General features: G+C 37.7%; 1 protein-coding gene across 2 annotated transcripts in view; it reads right to left on the bottom strand.

Moving 5' to 3' along the window:
* Positions 1-14,596: 14,596 nt before the first annotated feature.
* Positions 14,597-18,621, bottom strand: part of abcb7 (ATP-binding cassette, sub-family B (MDR/TAP), member 7) — a 61,509-nt gene continuing 57,484 nt past the window's right edge. For both annotated transcript variants that reach the window (XM_041195467.1, XM_041195468.1), the window contains one exon: positions 14,597-17,777. In XM_041195467.1, coding sequence (XP_041051401.1) covers positions 17,565-17,777 — 213 coding nt within the window. In that variant the 3' untranslated portion in view covers positions 14,597-17,564. The remainder of the gene's footprint in view (positions 17,778-18,621) is intronic.

Here is an 18,621-nt window from a genome sequence, read left to right as displayed (position 1 = left end):
GCCCTCTTCAAACATCAGGGCTTCCCCTGAGCCCTTTTCAAGTTTCTTCTGCTGTGCTTCCATTCTACTGTTTAAGACAGTCTTCATTTCTTCATGTTGCTGAATGGCGACACATTCCTTTTGCATTTAATCTTGAAGGACAATCAACTGTTCATTTAACTGTTTAATTTCTTGTTGCCCTCCCTCTGCGGTCTCCTATTGCTCTTGACGGAGTTGCCCTCTCTCTGGGGTCTCTTGTTCCCTATGGCAGAGTTGCCCTCTCTCTGGGGTCTCTTGTTCCCTTCAGCAGAGTTGCCCTCTCTCTGGGGTCTCTGTTTCGCGAATTAAACCTGAATCTCTGCGTCATGACTGAGGGCTTGGGTTGAAAGTGACCCTTCACGAGGTCCATCAATTCATCAAAATTTTTGAAATCTGGGGCATTGGGTGCTGTCAAACTTCCAATCAAACCATAGGTTTTGCTCCCACAAATACTCAAGAGGATCGCTCACCTCTTCTCATACCCCGTAATCTCATTCACTTCAAAAAGAATGTGAGGCATTCTATGTATTGAAACCAATCGTCTGTGGCAAATTCAAAAGGATCAATTCTCCCAAATAGCGGCATTTTGAAAGGGGATATATTTCTTCAATTCTAATGGCGCTTGCTGCTTACAATCACTGGGCGAGGTACAGTGCCAATTTCTTTTTAACTGGATTTCTTCTGTTCAACCCTGTTTTATCCTCATTGCCAGTTTGTTGTAGCATGGCTGAGTTGTACTATTTGTGATAGAGTTGATCTGCAGACATTTCTTGGGTGGAAACTTTAAGTTTATTTACAATATGCTCAGCGGCAACTACATGTGTGCTTTCAACTCCAACTCTAACTCTACGCTGATTGCTGAGGTAGCCCGTGCTACTCTCCTATTGGTTATTACAGATCATGTGATCTCTCCTAACAAGTGTAATGTGCCTTTAAGAATGATATACTAAATAAAACCATAAATTCTACAGCTGACTTACCAGTTCTTTATTTCTGTTAATAAATAAAATGTTTTCTTTCAGGTACTTGAGATTACTTATGGCAATTTGGGCTAAGAGTACACAATAGCTTGTCAATATCTATAGATCACCAGAAGCTACTCTGACAAGGAAAACCTGTTCATAACTTTGTGGCTACAAGATCAGACACGGGGGTTAAAGATTACTATTAAAGGTCAAGACAATTCTAATGCCTCACTGAGGCTTAAGCTTAAATTATGTGTGTAAACTAGGTGTAAGAGGCTTCATATATTTTTCTCCAATGAATTGCTGCTCTTAGATTGTCCACTCCCATCACTGTTGGGGAAGGAGGACAGAATGAACTTTATTCATCAGCCTCTGGCTATCAGTGCGATTTCTATTGGGTGGAAAGAATTGACCAACTGGGTACACAATTGACAGAGATAGAATGGGAACATAGTAGTGTCACATGAGGTTTTATTAATATTCGAGTTCCAGAACTTAAAATGTCAGAGTTCCTCAGTAGTTCAGTTAGTACATGCACTAAGTGATCCAGACCATACCGGATGTGCTGAATCACCACATTTTAACATACCCAGGTTATGAGAGTAAAACTGAGCCAGGGTTCCAGATTAAGAGAACGTGTATGGATACCTGATGAAGAAAGTATAGAGCTTAGTTTAGAAGCCTCATAAAGACCAACAAGCCTCATACAGACCAACAACTTGTCGCAAAATATGCAGCATGAACTGGTGCCTCCAATGCACGAAAGAAACTGGGCAAGGGAAAGGAATTTAAGTTTTTTTAGAAAGACTTATTATACAATGCTGGCAGCCTATATCCACTCTTTCCAAGTGATACAAAGCAATTATTTAGTGAAAGGAATATACATTAGCTGTAGCTACCCTATGCTTTAGCCTAGAAGCATTCATAACACTAAATGGTTCTTTTATGCCTTAAAATAGGATATGTCATAGAGAAATTGGTTTGGAATAGACCAGGTGATAAAATGGAAGGATAATAAATCTCCACTATACAAAGGGCACAGTGGCTTGCTGTTGTGAACGTGTACACTTCCCACAAGACTATCTTCAAAGCAGGGAAACTGTCCAAGATATTACTGTCTAACACCTGTTGTATAAGGACAAAGAGTGCCATCAGTAACATGTACACACTAACTGCAGCAGGTGTTTTGTACAACTATCTTCTGTTAATATTCCCACAGAAATCAAATAAAAATTTTCCCCACACGTATAAGCACTCAGCAACCTACTGTGGTTTAGCTATGCTTAGTCTTGTCCAAAGATTTAAATGTACAGTAACTCGGTTTTAGCTCAACTATATTAGGGCAATAAATATAGAGTAATAGATAGATGGCAGTTAAGTACAAAGCAATAACTCAATTGAACAGTCATGATAATATCATAAACTGCAGAAGCAGTTTGCTGCCAGCTGTTGTTCTTCAAAAGATGAAAAAAATTATTATAATGAGTTTTGATTGTTATGCAACGGGCACATTATCATGGAAAGTCACATACACATTATTAGCCTTTTTTCAGCAGCAGACTTATAGAAAATAAATTGAGTAGTAATTTATACGTGGCTTAACAGGAGTTACTGTCATGAGAATGCAATAAGTGCGGGGTGGGGGGGTGCATTTAGCTTAAGGAAAAAGGGAGCACAGTTGAACACTTGATTATCATATGTAAAAACTGTGTGAAGCTTCTTAATTAGCTCAGTTGGTACCTGTACAGAATAACTGAACCGTGCAAATCTAAATGGTTCAGATTCAATCCTTGATTTGTGCTGAATTTGTGTTTTTGTGGAGGGGTGGCCAGGGGTTGGGGGTATAGTGGTCAATGGAAGCATTTCAGTACCTTTGGGTTGGGCAGAGAGCGTTCCCATTCTTGATAGCTTTTCAGTATCCTCTGCTGGAAATGTGTATGTGTAGAAACCAGGTGGGATCAGAATCAGTTTCGGTGGTAGTGCCAATGTAGTTGCTTTGCCTGATAACACATCTAGACTCACAAATGAAAATTGCCCAGTTAGGCAAGGAACTGGTTAGATACTCAGTGGCTGTGGAAACAGTCTGAAAAGAAATCAATGTCTTTTGAGAGGGTGCAGACTCACAAGAGAAAATAGAAAATTGACAAAGCAGGAGGGGTGGGGGGAATTCAGTGCTAAAAGTAGCATATGTGCAAAGCAAATCCAAAAAAAAGCAGCTTTCATCTGCCAGAACTTAAAATTGGATTTCCAAACCTGATACAATTCTACAAACTGAACAAACTCAACAATATAGTCACTTTATCGCCCGTAAGACTTTCTGAGCAAACATTTTTTGATAAGACAATTTAGCTTAAAAAAAGAAAAATCACTTGGACAATAAAAAGGACAGGTGCCCTCTCATAGCTTAGATGTATAAACTCTTGTTAATCTACCTGTAATTACCACCCCACCTCACAGCTTCAATATTAATTATAGTGAGGTGTGACTCAGTTCCAGTCCCTTTGGAAATACATTCGATAACCTTAGCTATAAACACAAAGAATGGATGATTGGAATGGACAGACTTATGGATCTTTTGAAAAGATATGTTTTTAAATGCCTGCTCAGAATTGCTTATCATCTTAAACAGATGGAATTATACACTGGATCTTATTCAAATAAGCAGGCAAAGAATCTCTGCTTTATTTGCCAGAAAGAACAACATATGCAAAGCATGGTCAATAGCGTAAGTGTTTGTGTGTTGCCAAACACATCTAAATAATCCAGAAGAAAACTGTTTTGTGTCTGCTAATAAGAGTTACACATCAGGATATTTTAATTGGCTATATGGATTAAGTGGGCACAGATGAGGGAGGATAAAAATGTTAACATTTTAGGTTTAGCTGGGCTATAACTCAGAGCTGTCAAATTAAAACCTTTAAATTATATCATTTTAAATGCTTCAGCTTTATTTAAATATTTTATGTATCTTCTGTAAAGTTCAGTTCAAATGATTTCAAACAGTTTTTTATGGCTCTGTAAAAATATATAAAATCAGTCTTTTCCTACAAATGTCTTTAAAATTATGAGTGCACTGGGATTATGTACCACAGAATGGTTTTTAGGTTGGACTAATGCAAATAACTAAATCAGTCTGAAAATCATATATTCAGTGTTGTGCTGGTTTTGAGTGAACTGATTGGTCTATGTTAAACATATAACTACTAATAATACTAAGTGCCAAACATGGACCAGGTGGGAGAACCATAACAGAAAAGGGATGGAAAACAGCCAAGTTTCTGGCAGCATCTGGCCTCTGTCTGCTTTCTGTCCACTTGGATTGCTTGCTGTTGGCAGACTTTGGATGCGTTACTGGGTTTCCCTATCGTTTGAGAGTCAGCATTTTTGTCCTGCTTTCCAGACCTGAATTTACCTTTGACTTTCAAAATGTTAAAAGCATTGTACAGCATTTTGCTTTTGCTCCTTTGAGATTTCTGGTGCATCAAAACCTAATCTTTATATCTGTCACATCCCACCCGAGTGTACTTATTGTTAAAGCTTTTTTCTAAAAGATGAGAAATACATCTCTGCAGTTCTGTGTTAAAATTGAAATTTCTGTCATTGTTGATATAGATTTCAAATAGGATTTAAAATGGAGGCCCCTCCTTTGCTAAGTGTAAAGGAAAGGCAGGAGACTCCATTAAGATAAAGTTGCTTTGATTTAGGCATGGACTGAATTGTATATTGTAAGAAATATAGCAGATGTAGGTTTGGTCTCAGACAATCTGCTTTTAGCTGTTTATTAGCATTTCATGTAAACATCATTATGGTTGTACTTTGATAGAATGACATTTGAACAATTGTTCCTTTGACCACTGTCTTCAAAGAAAAATGTCTAAAACAGATTTTTTTTTCATTGCTCAGCATCTCTGACAAAAAGCTAAACTCTGTTGACACTTGATGCTTATGTATTTGATGTGCACCATTTCATTCTCAAAAATACCCATTGCAGAACTCATTACTGTTTACCAAGAAATAACAGGTATTGATTCATTGGCCTATATAATAACTGTGACTGCACTTCAAATGCATTAGCTGTGAAAAGTGGTGGGGTATCCCGAGGACACTATGAGGTGCTATTTAAATAAAAGCTCTTCATTTCCTCCAATCTAAAGGAGTTGTTCAACTCTGAGGATGTGGGGATAAGAAATAGCAAAGGAAAGAAGTCACTGGTGGGAGTGGTTTATACACCCGCTGACAGTAGCTACACTGTAGGACAGAGTAGAAATCAAGAAACAATGGCCGGGGGTGGGGGGGGGACTGTGTGTGGGGAGAGAAGAAAGGTACTGCAATAATCATGGGATATGATTACCTGCACCTTATGCCTGCACCCAAGGGTTTTAAAGGAAGTGGCTGCCGAGTTAGTGGATGCATTGGCTGTAATCTTCCAAAATTCCCCAGGTTCTGGAAAGGACACAGCAGATTTAAAAACCGCACATATAACTAGAGGCCAGTTAGTCTAATATCTGCATTGGAAGCAGTTCAGAGTAAGTTCAGAGTAGGCTGAATGTTGGGATGAAGGAGTTTGTCTTGAGGAAAGGTTAAGCTGATTGGGTCTGTATCCATTGGAGTTTAGAAGAATGAGAGGTGTTCTTATTAAAACGTAAGATTCTGAGGGGGCTTGAAAAAGTGGATAGTGAAAGGATGTTTCCCCTTGTGGAAGAGGGTCTCCCTTCTAAGACAGACATAAAGAGATTTTTATTTCCCTTTGAGGGTCATTAGTCTTTGGAATTCTCTTCTGCAGAGAAGGCTGGATTATAAGGCAGAGGTAGATAGATGCTTAATTAACAAGGGAATCAAAGGATATCGTGGCTGGTCAGGATAGTAGCATTCAGGCCACAATCAGATTGACCATGGTCTTATTGAATGACAGAGCAGGCTCGAGGGGCCGAATGGCCTACTCCTGCTCCTAATTCATATGCGCATATGTTTGATTTTATCGAATGGAAGAGCAAACTCAATGGCTGAATGGCATATTCCTGCTCCTATTTCTCATGATCTTGTTGGAGGCCAATCATCTCAGCTGCATTACTAAGGAGTTCCTCAGGGTAGAGTACTATCTTCAGCTGCTTCATCAATGACCTTCCTGCCAACAGAAGGTTAGAAGTGGGGATGCTTTCCATTCGCAAACTCCTTGGATACCGAGCCAGTTCATTTATCATGAAACAAGACTGCGCAACATTAAGGCTTGGATTAATGTGTCGCACAAATGTTACTTGCCACTTAAGTACCAGGTAATGATCATCTCCAAAAGAGAGAATCTAAAACATCTCCCCTTGACATTCGATGGCATTACCATCGCTGAATCCCACACTAACATCATCCTGGGGGCTATCATTGACCAGAAACTGAACTGAATCAGCCAATAAATATTGTGATTACAAAAGGTCAAATGCTGAGAACTCTGCGGCAAGTAACTCACTTCCTGAATTACCAAAGACTGCCCATAATCGACAAGGCACAAGTCAGGAGTGTGATGGAATATGCCCCACTTGCCTAGATGTGTCCAGCTCCAACATTCAAGAAGCTTGACACTATCCAAGAGAAAGCAGCCTGCTTGATTGGCCCCACGTCCACCAAGTCCCCACCGATGCACAATGGCAGCAGTGTCACTAAGGCAAATTCCTGGAACTCCCTCGCCACTGTGGCTGTAACTACACCACATGGACTGTGGAAGGCAGTTCACCACCAACCTCTCTAATGCAATTAGGGATGAACAATAAATGCCGGCCTTGCCAGCAATGCTCACATCCCTTGAAAGAAAGAATAAAAAGATAATGGCAACAAAACAAAACAGAAATGAAAAGCTTAAGTTATGAAGGGGAAGAGATGGAAGCAGAACAGGAGGATAGAGTAGTAATTACATATTGTTTGACTACAATGTGAATGTCCGCTAATATCTATCTCTGCCTTTTGTAATGTTGCAGAATCACTTCTTAAAAAAATCATTTTTGTTCTTTATAACTAATGCAAACTAACATGTATTTTTGTAACCCCCTTATCACATTTCTCAGAAAAACCAGAGTGTTTCACATATGTTGAATTGCTTTGAAAATGCAGTTGCTGTTAAATAGATGAATTTCTACTTTAATTTAAATACGTTAGTTCTACCCAGTAATTTTCTTAGCATCCTTTTATGTGACATGCAGCATTAAATGAACAGGTAATTTATTTGCAGCACTGCCAATACAGCACTCTGCGTACTTATAAACTGGGGTTAAATACGACAATCTGAAGAGACAAATTTTTCTCCTCGCACCTTCTAACAACTTACTTTGCTTGGTGCCTCCCAGGTTGCAACATTACCATAATCAAGAATTTATTCTTTGCGTAAAATTATATCCTTATCACTCCTTGGCACACTGTGTTAAGAATATAATTTCTTCCATTAGCAATAAAATGTAGCCAATAAAAATATAGCCAATAAAGACCTTTGTTTAAAAAAAACGATAGGGATTATTGGAGAAATTAGGTTTTTTTTTAAAAATGGTAATTTTGTACCTGTTCTGAATTTGGTAACCACGATTCAAATACACAGATCAGCCATTCATTCTACTTGCTCACATTAACAGAATATCTGGTTAAATCTTGAGTGTAGGCTATTGGAGTAAGTGTAGTAAGTATAATGTGCACCCAATTTCTGGGAACGCATTATGGAAGTGATAGACCTTGTTTAATTTGCACTTCTGGCTGGTGAATCAGGAACCAACAACAACTTGCATTTATGTTGCACCCTTAATATAGTAAAACATCCCAAGATGCTTCACAGGATCGTTACTAAAAAATGAAATATGTTTCTACAGTTATAAATTATACCACAAACATGCTTTCACTGAGGCAGTGCCTCTTTCAGTTAAGACTTTGGCATCGGATTTTAAAATAAAATTCCATTCTAAATTTATGCTCAATCAGCGGTAGCCACTGTAAAACTGGCCAGTTTATCTTGGTGCAATTCCCCACACAAGGGGAGAAACAAATGGTCCCACAAGTAAATGATACACACAAAAATCCTGCATGTCACATGTGTTTTGAGCCAGTGTAATTTTCCAAGTTATGACTGGCTGACCAAATGATAGAACAGAGAAAGTTAGAAGGAAATCTGATTGAGTCAAAGTTCTAAGTTGAAGAAATGAAAATCAGGTAAAAACTGGTAAGTCAGTAATTAGAGGGCACAAACCTCAAGGTCACTGCTGAAAGAATGGAGAGGTCAAGGGTATTTTTGTTTTTCTTGAAAAGGGTTTTTAAGGTATGGAATGCCCCGCCAGAAACATCAGTGGATGCAGAAGAGCTTTTAAAAAGGAAAGTGGATAAATATTAATTAAAAATATAAAGGATATAGGGGAAAGGCAGGCTAACTCTTTACAGAAAACTGGCATAGGTATGATGGCTGGTTGGCATTTCTCCGCTGCTTAGTTCTATGATATTAGATTGAAAATGTGCCACGGAACAAGTTGGATGTAGGAATGAAAACAAAAGTATCAAGGAAGTATAAAAATGAATAAAAAATTAACAGCTATTAATGAAGCATCTTCAAAGAGAAGGGGAACCAATCAAGACAAAGAATCTTTAAAAAAAATCTTTCAGCCAGCCTAGCCACCATTTTATTTTCAGTAACCAAAATCTGAAAAAGTATTAAAATTGTACAGTTTCTGTGTGTGTTTTAATTGACTCCCTGAATTTTTCAATCAGATGATTGTTTCAGTTTCCGACCATGAGGCTCATGTTTTACTGCATTCTCCAGGTCCTGAGTAAAGAAGTTTTGTAAATTCCTGGAATGCAACTCTACCCTCCTGATCACATGGACGGGCTACCCACAATGCACCAGTGCACATTACCACATTGATAGACTACATTCTGGAAGTTGTGGGCAAAGACTGCCTCATTCTCTAAAGTGTTGACAGATATGTGGGGGTACTAACAGGAAACTATGGATCACTGCGTCAATGGCTAGTCTTGCTTATCAACCTGTTTTAAAAGGATATCCTAATTTTCTGATTCAAGACCTTTTTTTGACAGAGAGCCACTTGATTGATGGCAAATAAAAATGGCCGGAGGTGGGGAAGAAGGAGGAATAAACAATCTAGTTAATGGCATTCCTGGTGATGCCAAATAATCTCTCAAGGCTTTGAGTCTAAAATTTTGTATCTGACTCCCTTTCTGTAAACCCTCTTTGACTATTCACATACAAAAGGAACAGAAACTGTTACAATGTTGAAATCATCTCATCAGTAGCATGCATTTAAAGGCAGGAAAATGTTGATGTGCAACAGCATGATGTCATCCAAAAGTGTAGTTTTAACGTAAATATGGAAAATGCCATAAAGATGCAAAAAAATTCAAAAGATAAAGGCTTTAAAAATAATTTGCTCAAATATGTTTTAAATGCGATTCCATTCTATTTAAACAGTTGTTTGTTAAGGAGTCAACTCTTACTAAGGCTTGTAAAAATATAGACCTGAACATACTATAACGGAAGGTTAATGTTTTTCTATTGATATTTTGTAAATCCATAATTGTACACTATCAAAATGAACAGTCCAGAGAGACAAAATTACACACTAAACTAGAGGCAGTTTAGTATTTGGATGCAGAATATTTTATGTATTAAATGGTTCCTAAGATGTCTTTTTCAAAATACAGAGGATAAAATTGAATAACAAACTGTAGAAGATGCAATTTAATAATAAACACACTGTTGCAATACAGGTGGCTTATTGCATGACTATTTTATAAGAGATTGGAGTCTTTAATAAGTGGATATTTTCTGCATTTTATGAGATTAGATAAATAGCATCGATTCTTTCTGGAAAGAGAATTTATAAATACTTTGACCTCTGAACAGTCTTCAGAAACAGCAAGGTCACTTAGTTCAGCCTGTCATGTTGACATTCCTAAGCTGGTAGGATGGCATCTTCTGCACCCTCTTATCATTGCAAGTGTTTAGAAAGGGTCAGGATATGACCCTCAGCATAACGTAAATGAAAAAGCTGACCTCGAGCAGGGTGACAAACAAGATCGCTGGTAACCACCCTGATGTTTTGAGTACCTGTTCTGTATCCATTGGTCAGAATAGTTAAATAGATGATTGACACTGAGTAAGCTACCAGCTCCCCCTCACCTTTTCTTCAGAAGGAAGATGGACCAGAGGAGGAGCAGGAAGAACGAGAGATCAAGGGAAGAGTTTCCTAACACCTTGACTATAGAGTAGAATGCCGTTATCACAAGCTGTAACAGGTCATGTACTTTTTTTCCTGTCTAATTAATGTATCATATCTAAACTGCTGTTTCTTAATAAATCATCTTAAACTTACTTACGGCTAATTGACTACCTATTTAGGTATCTGGGTCCCGAACTCCAAAATCTTACAATTTTCAAACTAAAACCAACATCTGAACTTATAAACTCAAAACTTATGAAGTTTAAATAAAATCTTAACATTTTTTAAAATTAGGTGGTATAGTAACCAAGTGCACATTATTGCTGAATATTCCATGGCATCTGTCAGTCCATTGAGCCAATTCACACCAGGTCACAATGTCAGCTAACAACAGTTAATTACTGAAACTTATAAAACACAGAAATAGAATGCGGAGAAGATCCTGATTAAGGGAGAACTGATTTTGTTTTATTTCCAGTATTTTTGGGGCTAGGAGGAAAGAGGGATCAGTGAATATTAATACATTTCCTATGGTGTTTGGGACCTGGAGTGCAGTTTGATATTTACCAGCCCTGCTGCAAACTAAACACAAAAGCAATTCACCCAATGCTCCAACACAGCAAATATACTCATCAATATACTCCAAGTGAAAATATTACACAACTTGGGATACCAACACACAGGCCTCACAACTGCTGCCTTACAAAAATAAATGTTCCTGCTGACCCAAAACTTCATCTTGCCCTATGAAAGTTTTTTGTTTCGTCTCTCATGGTAAAATTGCGGTATTTAGTTATTTATCTTGCCTTGTTTTCTATTATTTGCAGGATCAAATACACACTTTCCCCCCCTTACTTCCTGCAGTCGTTCTACAGTCTTTTTTGAAGAAGTCATTGGCATAACCGAGCACAAGGGAGGGTTTCCCATCCATCTAGACTTTCTAGTGACCATCTTGAACATTCACCATTGCTTGAAGGCTTGATTGTGGCTGAAGTGACTCAGTGTCCAAGCTATGCATCAAAGCACATCAAAAATACCACTTCAGATCTGTAGATTTCATCAAATGACTTGGTTCCATGTTCCAGCCATTATTTGGCCAACACATCCACTCTTGTGATGTACTGCCTTCTTATGCCAATTGGAAAGCAAAATATCTCATTCCCCAATTGGTTTGACTGTTAACCAAACAGCCTTCCTCCCCCCACCCCCCCCAATTCCTGGTCAAACCTGAAGGGTTGGCAACCCTAGGTCTGGCATAAACAATACCATGAAAATAAAATTCCTTACAAACTGTAATCAGTACATTAGTAAAGACATTTAATGGTTTAAATTATATAAAATTAATAAAAATAATTTTTGATTCCTTTTGAGTATCAGCTGCCAAGTTACCATGACACTGTGAAATTAAAATGACCAAAGGGCATTTAAAAAATCTATAATTCCAGCAACTTCTCCCACACTTTGCCAGCATGTGCTACAAATCCTCAATGCCCCAAGTCCATGTGAAATTTGCAACTCTAGCACCAAAACCACAAGAGAAACATGCCAATGCAGGCAAAATGTTTTGCAGCAATTCTAATTTTACAGATAAGTGGAGCGATTTTTTCTATTTTAACAGCATATACAGACCAGTAAGGGGAGAGAAAGTTTGGATGAAGAGTGAACGATGATGTATTTAACCATTTTGATTTTTTTGTACGTGGGCAGTTGCTGGTTTCTGATTGGTAAGCTTTTAAAATAACAGCATGTTATTTGGTTGATCAAGTTTGTATGGATTGCAGTTCATAAGTGATAATGTTTTTACCTCGTCGGGCAAGCATGGCAGATGGGCCAGGAGAGGTAGCAAAACTGAACGCTGCCCCTGATCAGGCCCTGACCGCGATTTCATGCTGACTGGCCAATTAACAGCCACATTTAAACATTTTTATTTTAATTCCTGTTGGAAACCTCATCCTGCCCATGGATGAGGTTTCATAAAAAACCCAAAGGCCGCTTAGCCTTTTCACCTGCCCGCCAACTGAATGGTTGGGCGGGCAGCGAAAAATCCAATTCAATTGATTAAGGGCCTTAATAGGCCTCCTCATCGTTGGTGGGCGTTCTGTCGCCTCTCGCCCGCCGAGCAAAATATTGCAAGAGTGCGTGATGATGTCAGGATGCTCGCCTGATGTCATCGCGCACTACTTTACTCTCATTTGGGTTGGGCACATGACTGCTTAACGAGAGAAAAATTCTGCCCACGGTGTGTTTGTGGCATTCCTAATCTCCAAGATAGATCCATGCAACTGATTGTTCTCTTTTCTCTGTCAACATCCTCCCAGTTTCAATTTATTCCAAACCTGATCTTCCATTTCCTTTTCTGAATTTTCCAAACCCATCTTACAGAGATCCACCATCTGTTATCTTGATGAGATCCATGAGGTCACTGACTGTCTTGTTTGTGCCCAAGTGACCTTGGTGAGAGACAATGTGGTGTTTACCTGGTGCACCATATATATCAACCACACCAGTCTTTTTTGTTGCCTTCATGGTTTCACTCCCATCTGTCTGAACATAGCCATTTTAAATTTTGGTTAAGCATTGAATCCTCCAAAGTTCAAGGTTCTATTCTTAGCTCATTCCACTTCCATCTCTGTGTAGTACCATAAAAGCAAAATACCATGGTTGCTGGAAGTCAGAAAAATAGCAAATGCTGCAAATACTCAGGTCAGGCAGCATCTGTGGAGAGAGAAACTGGATTAACATTTTAGGCCCTGGGGAAAAGTCAGTTTTACTTTAATTTTTCTTTTGTTTTTGCATTCAGATTGCAACTGTTCATCATTCTGCCATTCGCACTTAAGGGTTAATAGCATTAATAGAAGCCATAAACTTATTGCAAGACTTTAATTATTTAGATTGATGAAACTGCTAGTTCTTCAGAGAACAGCAGAATCTTCTTCCAGCAATCCAAGGGAGACCAGGATTTGTTTATTCCATTCTTGTATTAAGTTCTGGACTGAATTATCAATTTACAGTTAATGCATGTAAGTGTTTCAAAGTACTAAAACACAATGACAAATGTACTTCACACAATAACTAATTATATTTGGAGCTGCATGTTTCACAAATGCATGGGGTCTTTGAAGTCCTATATCACATTAATCTTACTTCTTTCTGAACTGCTAAAATTAACCTCTGGTTTTTCCTCAAATTAATAAGTGTTTTTAAATTTGTGCTTTTTATTTTTTGAAAATTGCTTTAACTGGTTTATTGAAAAGCCCCAATATTAACAGACTATTGTTCTTTAATTAATTAGTGGGATATGGACAGCATTCATTGCTCATTCCTAAATGTCCTCGAGGTGGTGGTGGTGGTGGTGATGATTCATCTTCTTTATAACTGAATGGCTTGGTAGACGATTTCAGAGGCCAGTTAAGAGACAACCACATTTCTGTGGGTCTGGAGTCACATATGGGTCAGACAGAGCAAGGATGGCAGATTTCCTTCCCTTATAAAGGACATCACTGAATCAGGTCGGTTTGTGTGACAATCCAGTAGTTTCATAAAAACAAAAAAAAACTGCGGATGCTGGAAAGCCAAAACAAAAACAGAATTACCTGGAAAAACTCAGCAGGTCTGGCAGCATCGGCGGAGAAAAGAGTTGACGTTTCGAGTCCTCATGGCCCTTCGACAGAACTAGCCCCAGTAGTTTCATGGTCATCATAACTGATACTAGCATTTTGTTCCAGGCTTATTTAATTAATTGAATAAAAACTCCTCAGCTGCTGTGGTGGGATTTGAACTCATGCCCGCAAGTCATTAGCCCAAGCCTCTGGATTACAAGTTCATTAACCTAACCATTATGCTATGTATCCATGCTAAACAGGATTCATCTGACTACCTTTGAAGTAATAGAAGAGGTAGGGCTACCAAACATGAAGAAAAAAGTTAAATGTTATTGCACATGTTTTATAGTCAGAAATTAAGCATGATGAGCAAGGTTTAAAACAGGTATTATTTTGGAACCACTACAACCAATATAATGTTTTTTTCACCTCTACCTTTGTGTGACATACACCAAAATATGTAACAAAACCAAAATTGCAGTGTTACACAGTAATATTGCCCTATGGTAAAGTACCAAAGTGACTTATGGCTAGCTTCAAATGCAAAAATATAAAATTTTACTGACATACTCCACGGGTTTGGTTCAAAAAGCTTGTTAATGAAGAAAAGTGACTTTTTAAAAACTGATTTAATCACTGAGTAAATCATATGGTATTACCACTGCTTTGCTAACTTTTTAAAAGTGAGGAATTTCTTCACACAATTTGACATCTTTGAAGTTGAAAACTTAGTTTCCTTTAGCAAACTCAGTCGTGCCCATTACAAAAGAGGGGGTAGTTGTAAGGCTAGTGAAGTATAAGACACAGTAAAAGCCACAGATAGTCAAGACTTTATTTGGGCTGACCAATTCTGCAAATACATTCCAATTTTACAGGTGAAATAGACTTGAAAACATAACCGGTTACTTACAAAACCATAAACAGCATTCAGACTTTGACTAAATACTGGGTAAACTTAAATGGCTCACAAATAAAAGAACATTAAACATTTCACCACTTTCATCGTGTAATCATGGAACTCTAGTACACATCATGTAAATACGTCCTTTATCTTCTGGTTCTATTTTCAATTAGGGAAGTAGAATGGAAAGATTATAGCATAGTGTGCATTAGAAATAAATACATTCGTATTTATCCAATGATGACGGTATTCTGAAATTGGGTTTACATGACTCATATAAGAACATCTTAGAAACATAAATATATTTAAAGATTTATACATCAGGTGAAGTTTGATATTTTAAAAAAGGGACAAATGTAGTTTCTGTATACCTCAGTTTTAAGTAAATTTGTTTACAAAATCTACCATATGTAGTGAGCAATACAAATCATTTGCCACAGGTCAACAGGATTGGCATTTAATTTTCATAAAAGCAGGGGCCAAAAAGCTCACAAATGAAAGTTAGAAGCAAGTTTCTCTTGCAACTGGAACTAAACTCCATATTTATCTAATGAGGTATTTGGTTTCAAATTATTGGGGTACCCATGCCATTAGTTTAAATGTTTAATATTTGTTTAGAAAAGATTATGGATAGTAAATGTGACCTTGTAAGGATGGAAATAAAAATATTACCTGTAAAAGTCTGCACATGTGCAGAAGTAAGAATTTTGAAACTCTATTGTGTTACATCATTTCTGGAGTAACCTCAACAAGTTTTAAAATTTTCATGGTGCGTGGTGTTTGTGTAAATTTAGAGCTGTAAATTGCTGCCTGCACCTAAAGCACTGTATGTTGGTTTACAGGCTTAGTTACAAAACAGCTAAAAAGGTCAAGTAAACATACATTGTGACAGATACTGGAGGTGTTAGTCTCAATATTTATGAACACGGTCGATAAAAAAAAGATTGAAAGGTGAACCAATCTAATTTTTTTTGCTGAATAAAACTCAGTTATAGCCAAAGACAAATGGAGAAAAGATAGTTAGACACTCATAGATCTTACAGCTCTTACAAAAAAGAAAACCTTGCACCACAATCTGCAGAACTAAATCAATATCCCCTCCAAAAAGCAATCCCAAGTTTGACCTGGCTTAGTTTTGGCTCAGTACATGTACTCCTTAACTTAGGTACTCCTTAGAAGTACCAATGCTGAGAGATGCAAAACTAGTAGAAGACAATGATCTAAGCAATGATCTGGATAAAATAATATGGCAATATACTCCACAATAGAAAAACAACACAAAGGCACAACTCAAAAGCATTTTATAGGGGGAAAGCAGCAGCTTTTTGAGTCAACATTTGATAAGTGAAAAAGGAAACAAATGAATGAAACCATGTGCACACCACAGCTTAATATTCCTGACTGACAGGGGACCATATTGCCAAATTAACAGGGCCATTTAGCTTGTATCTATTACAGCAAGTTTAAAAACAGTGTCTCAATTACAGGAGAATAAAAAGGTTGTACAATACCCTGTAGGAACAGAAATATGAAAAACCTTGACAATTGTTTCAGAACTGGTTGCCCGGTTTTAATTCTTACAGATTAATGCAATGGGTTTTTTAGTACATCCAAACTTCTCCAAAAGCAATTAATTCAAGACTGCAAAATAAATCCACACTATTTCAGACTACCAATTATCACAAAATACATGTCACCTTTTCCTCATGACCATACCATTAAACGTAGTTGATAGTTGCCTTGTACAGAGGAGATTAGTGCCAAGGTGGGCTATGTTATGGAGTGCTACACCTCCAGACTATATTAAAGCTTCTCTTCATGCAGAGCTCCTGGTCTCTTAAAGGGTTGTCTAGGGAAAACTAAGAGACAAATCCTTCTCTAGGAGGTTCAATAGCAGGGAGGAAAAGAAATCTCAGACAGTAGACTCAACCTCTCAATTGCATATCTTATTGGACAGCTCTGCTTTCATTCCCAATTGAAGGTGACACAGGGGTTTAACATGAAGGATAACAAAGTAGAGCTGGATGAGTGACAAAAAGATTTTACAGAAGTATGGATGGTCAATGAACAGGGTGGCAAATACATCTATTTGAAGGGATAAGCCCAGGAATATACACTTTTACAGCCTTTTTAATACAGGCGATCTTTCGTTAAACATTGGCATGCCATCTTGAATTATTAAATTAGCATGCCTCAGTTAAATCATTCAAGGTATCATAATAAAGCAGTGAACGAAGTTCAAAATGTGCATTATTGGTAAATGCTGTTTGTGGAGGCATGTGCATTCAGCTTTGCCTAATTCCCAAGCTAATTCCTTTCCACATTCTGGTATACTAAATATTGTCCTAATTAAAAACTCTCATTATAGGTACTATGGCCTTGGATCCAGATACCAACGTTCAGTGTTTACTGAAACCCTGTAAGGATTATAATAGTTCTACTTCTCGGTTCACAACATAATCATTGAAAAAGCAAGCACTGGTTCTGTTTCTCATGACTATTCCTGTTACATGGTCCATGCTAATACTGATACAGTATTGGTTAACCACTACATTGCCGTAATTCACCAGCAATGCACTATGCCTCAAGCTAATATTTAGAAAATTGCATGGATGCTACCTACAATGGAATCATTTACTTGATCTAATTTTAAACGAGTTTTTGATTTGCTGTTCCATGAAAGGTCTTTCAACATATAAGGTTACCAATCAAAAATATTTGACCATTTTACCATAAAAAAATAAAATCCTTCCCTAAAAAAAAGAGCAGTTTCATCAGGTTTCCTGTTCAAAATGGTCTACTTGTGCATTGGTACCTAATGACATCACCAGTGCAAATTGCCAGCATAGTTTAATGCCCAGTATAAAATTTTAGAAAAGTTTTAACAAGAGCAGTTTCCACAACCTTTAACACTGTTCAGAATCTCTTCTGATAGTTTTCTCCTTTCCTCTTCCTTGGATGACACAACTTTCTTTTCTTGACTGTAGGAATTTTTGTTGAACACTCTATTATTTTGTGCTTGCCACAGTTCAGAATAAAGACTGTTGGAATTGTTCAGGAGAGTTTGATGGGTTCCACGCTCTGCTATCTTGCCCTGCAATGAAATTACAAGGAGTCAGAAAAACACCAGGAGCATTGTATTTGATTTCAGATGAACAACTTCTAGTCAGATGCAACTAAAGATGCACTGACGTAAATCTGTTGTGTATGCAGTTTAAAGTTAGATTCCTCCATTAGATCCATATCTTTGTTTGACTGAAGCCATAAATGACTGGAAAAAGTCTACAGTAAAAAAAGTGTGACTATGTAGTTAGCAGGTTTGAAATACCAAATTTTCTCCTTTGAAGTTAGTAACTAATACTTAGGCAATCTAATAGAGATGTATTAGAATGCCAGCAAACCATCAAATTTTCCTCCATGAGCAAGATCCATTTCAGAGGAAGACAGGAGTTAATGGATTGACAGGTCATAGTGAAGCATAGTAACTTGTAATATGAGCTCACTTCTCCACTAACTTATCTAGGTACATTCAAGTTCCAATTGCAAAAGTCCCCAGACTCAACTGTGTGTCAGTTGCCAAGGAGGTAAGTGCTATAGCGCTAGAGTCAGTATCCATTATTCAGAATGTTTTCACATATGGTGCATGTATAAAATATTATAGCATCCCATATCCGAAGTGTACAACATGCAAATATATATACACATTAATTTTTAGAATATCACTGACTAATGTGACCATTTCAACCAAACTACATATACAGACAGCAGGTGCCATAGCCTCGAAGGGCCTTGTAAAAATGCAAAAAACCTCTGGTACATTTTTCTACACCATTTTGTAAATACTGTAGGACAATGGTACTCAAACTGTGGCCACAGGTGGCCACTTTCAGTCTGCCTCCTTCACAGCTCGACAGATCTAACAGTCACAGCCTGCAAAC

This window comes from Carcharodon carcharias, chromosome 9, assembly GCF_017639515.1.
Source record: "Carcharodon carcharias isolate sCarCar2 chromosome 9, sCarCar2.pri, whole genome shotgun sequence".
Taxonomy (NCBI): domain Eukaryota; kingdom Metazoa; phylum Chordata; class Chondrichthyes; order Lamniformes; family Lamnidae; genus Carcharodon; species Carcharodon carcharias.
This window is presented reverse-complemented; position numbering and strand designations above follow the sequence as displayed.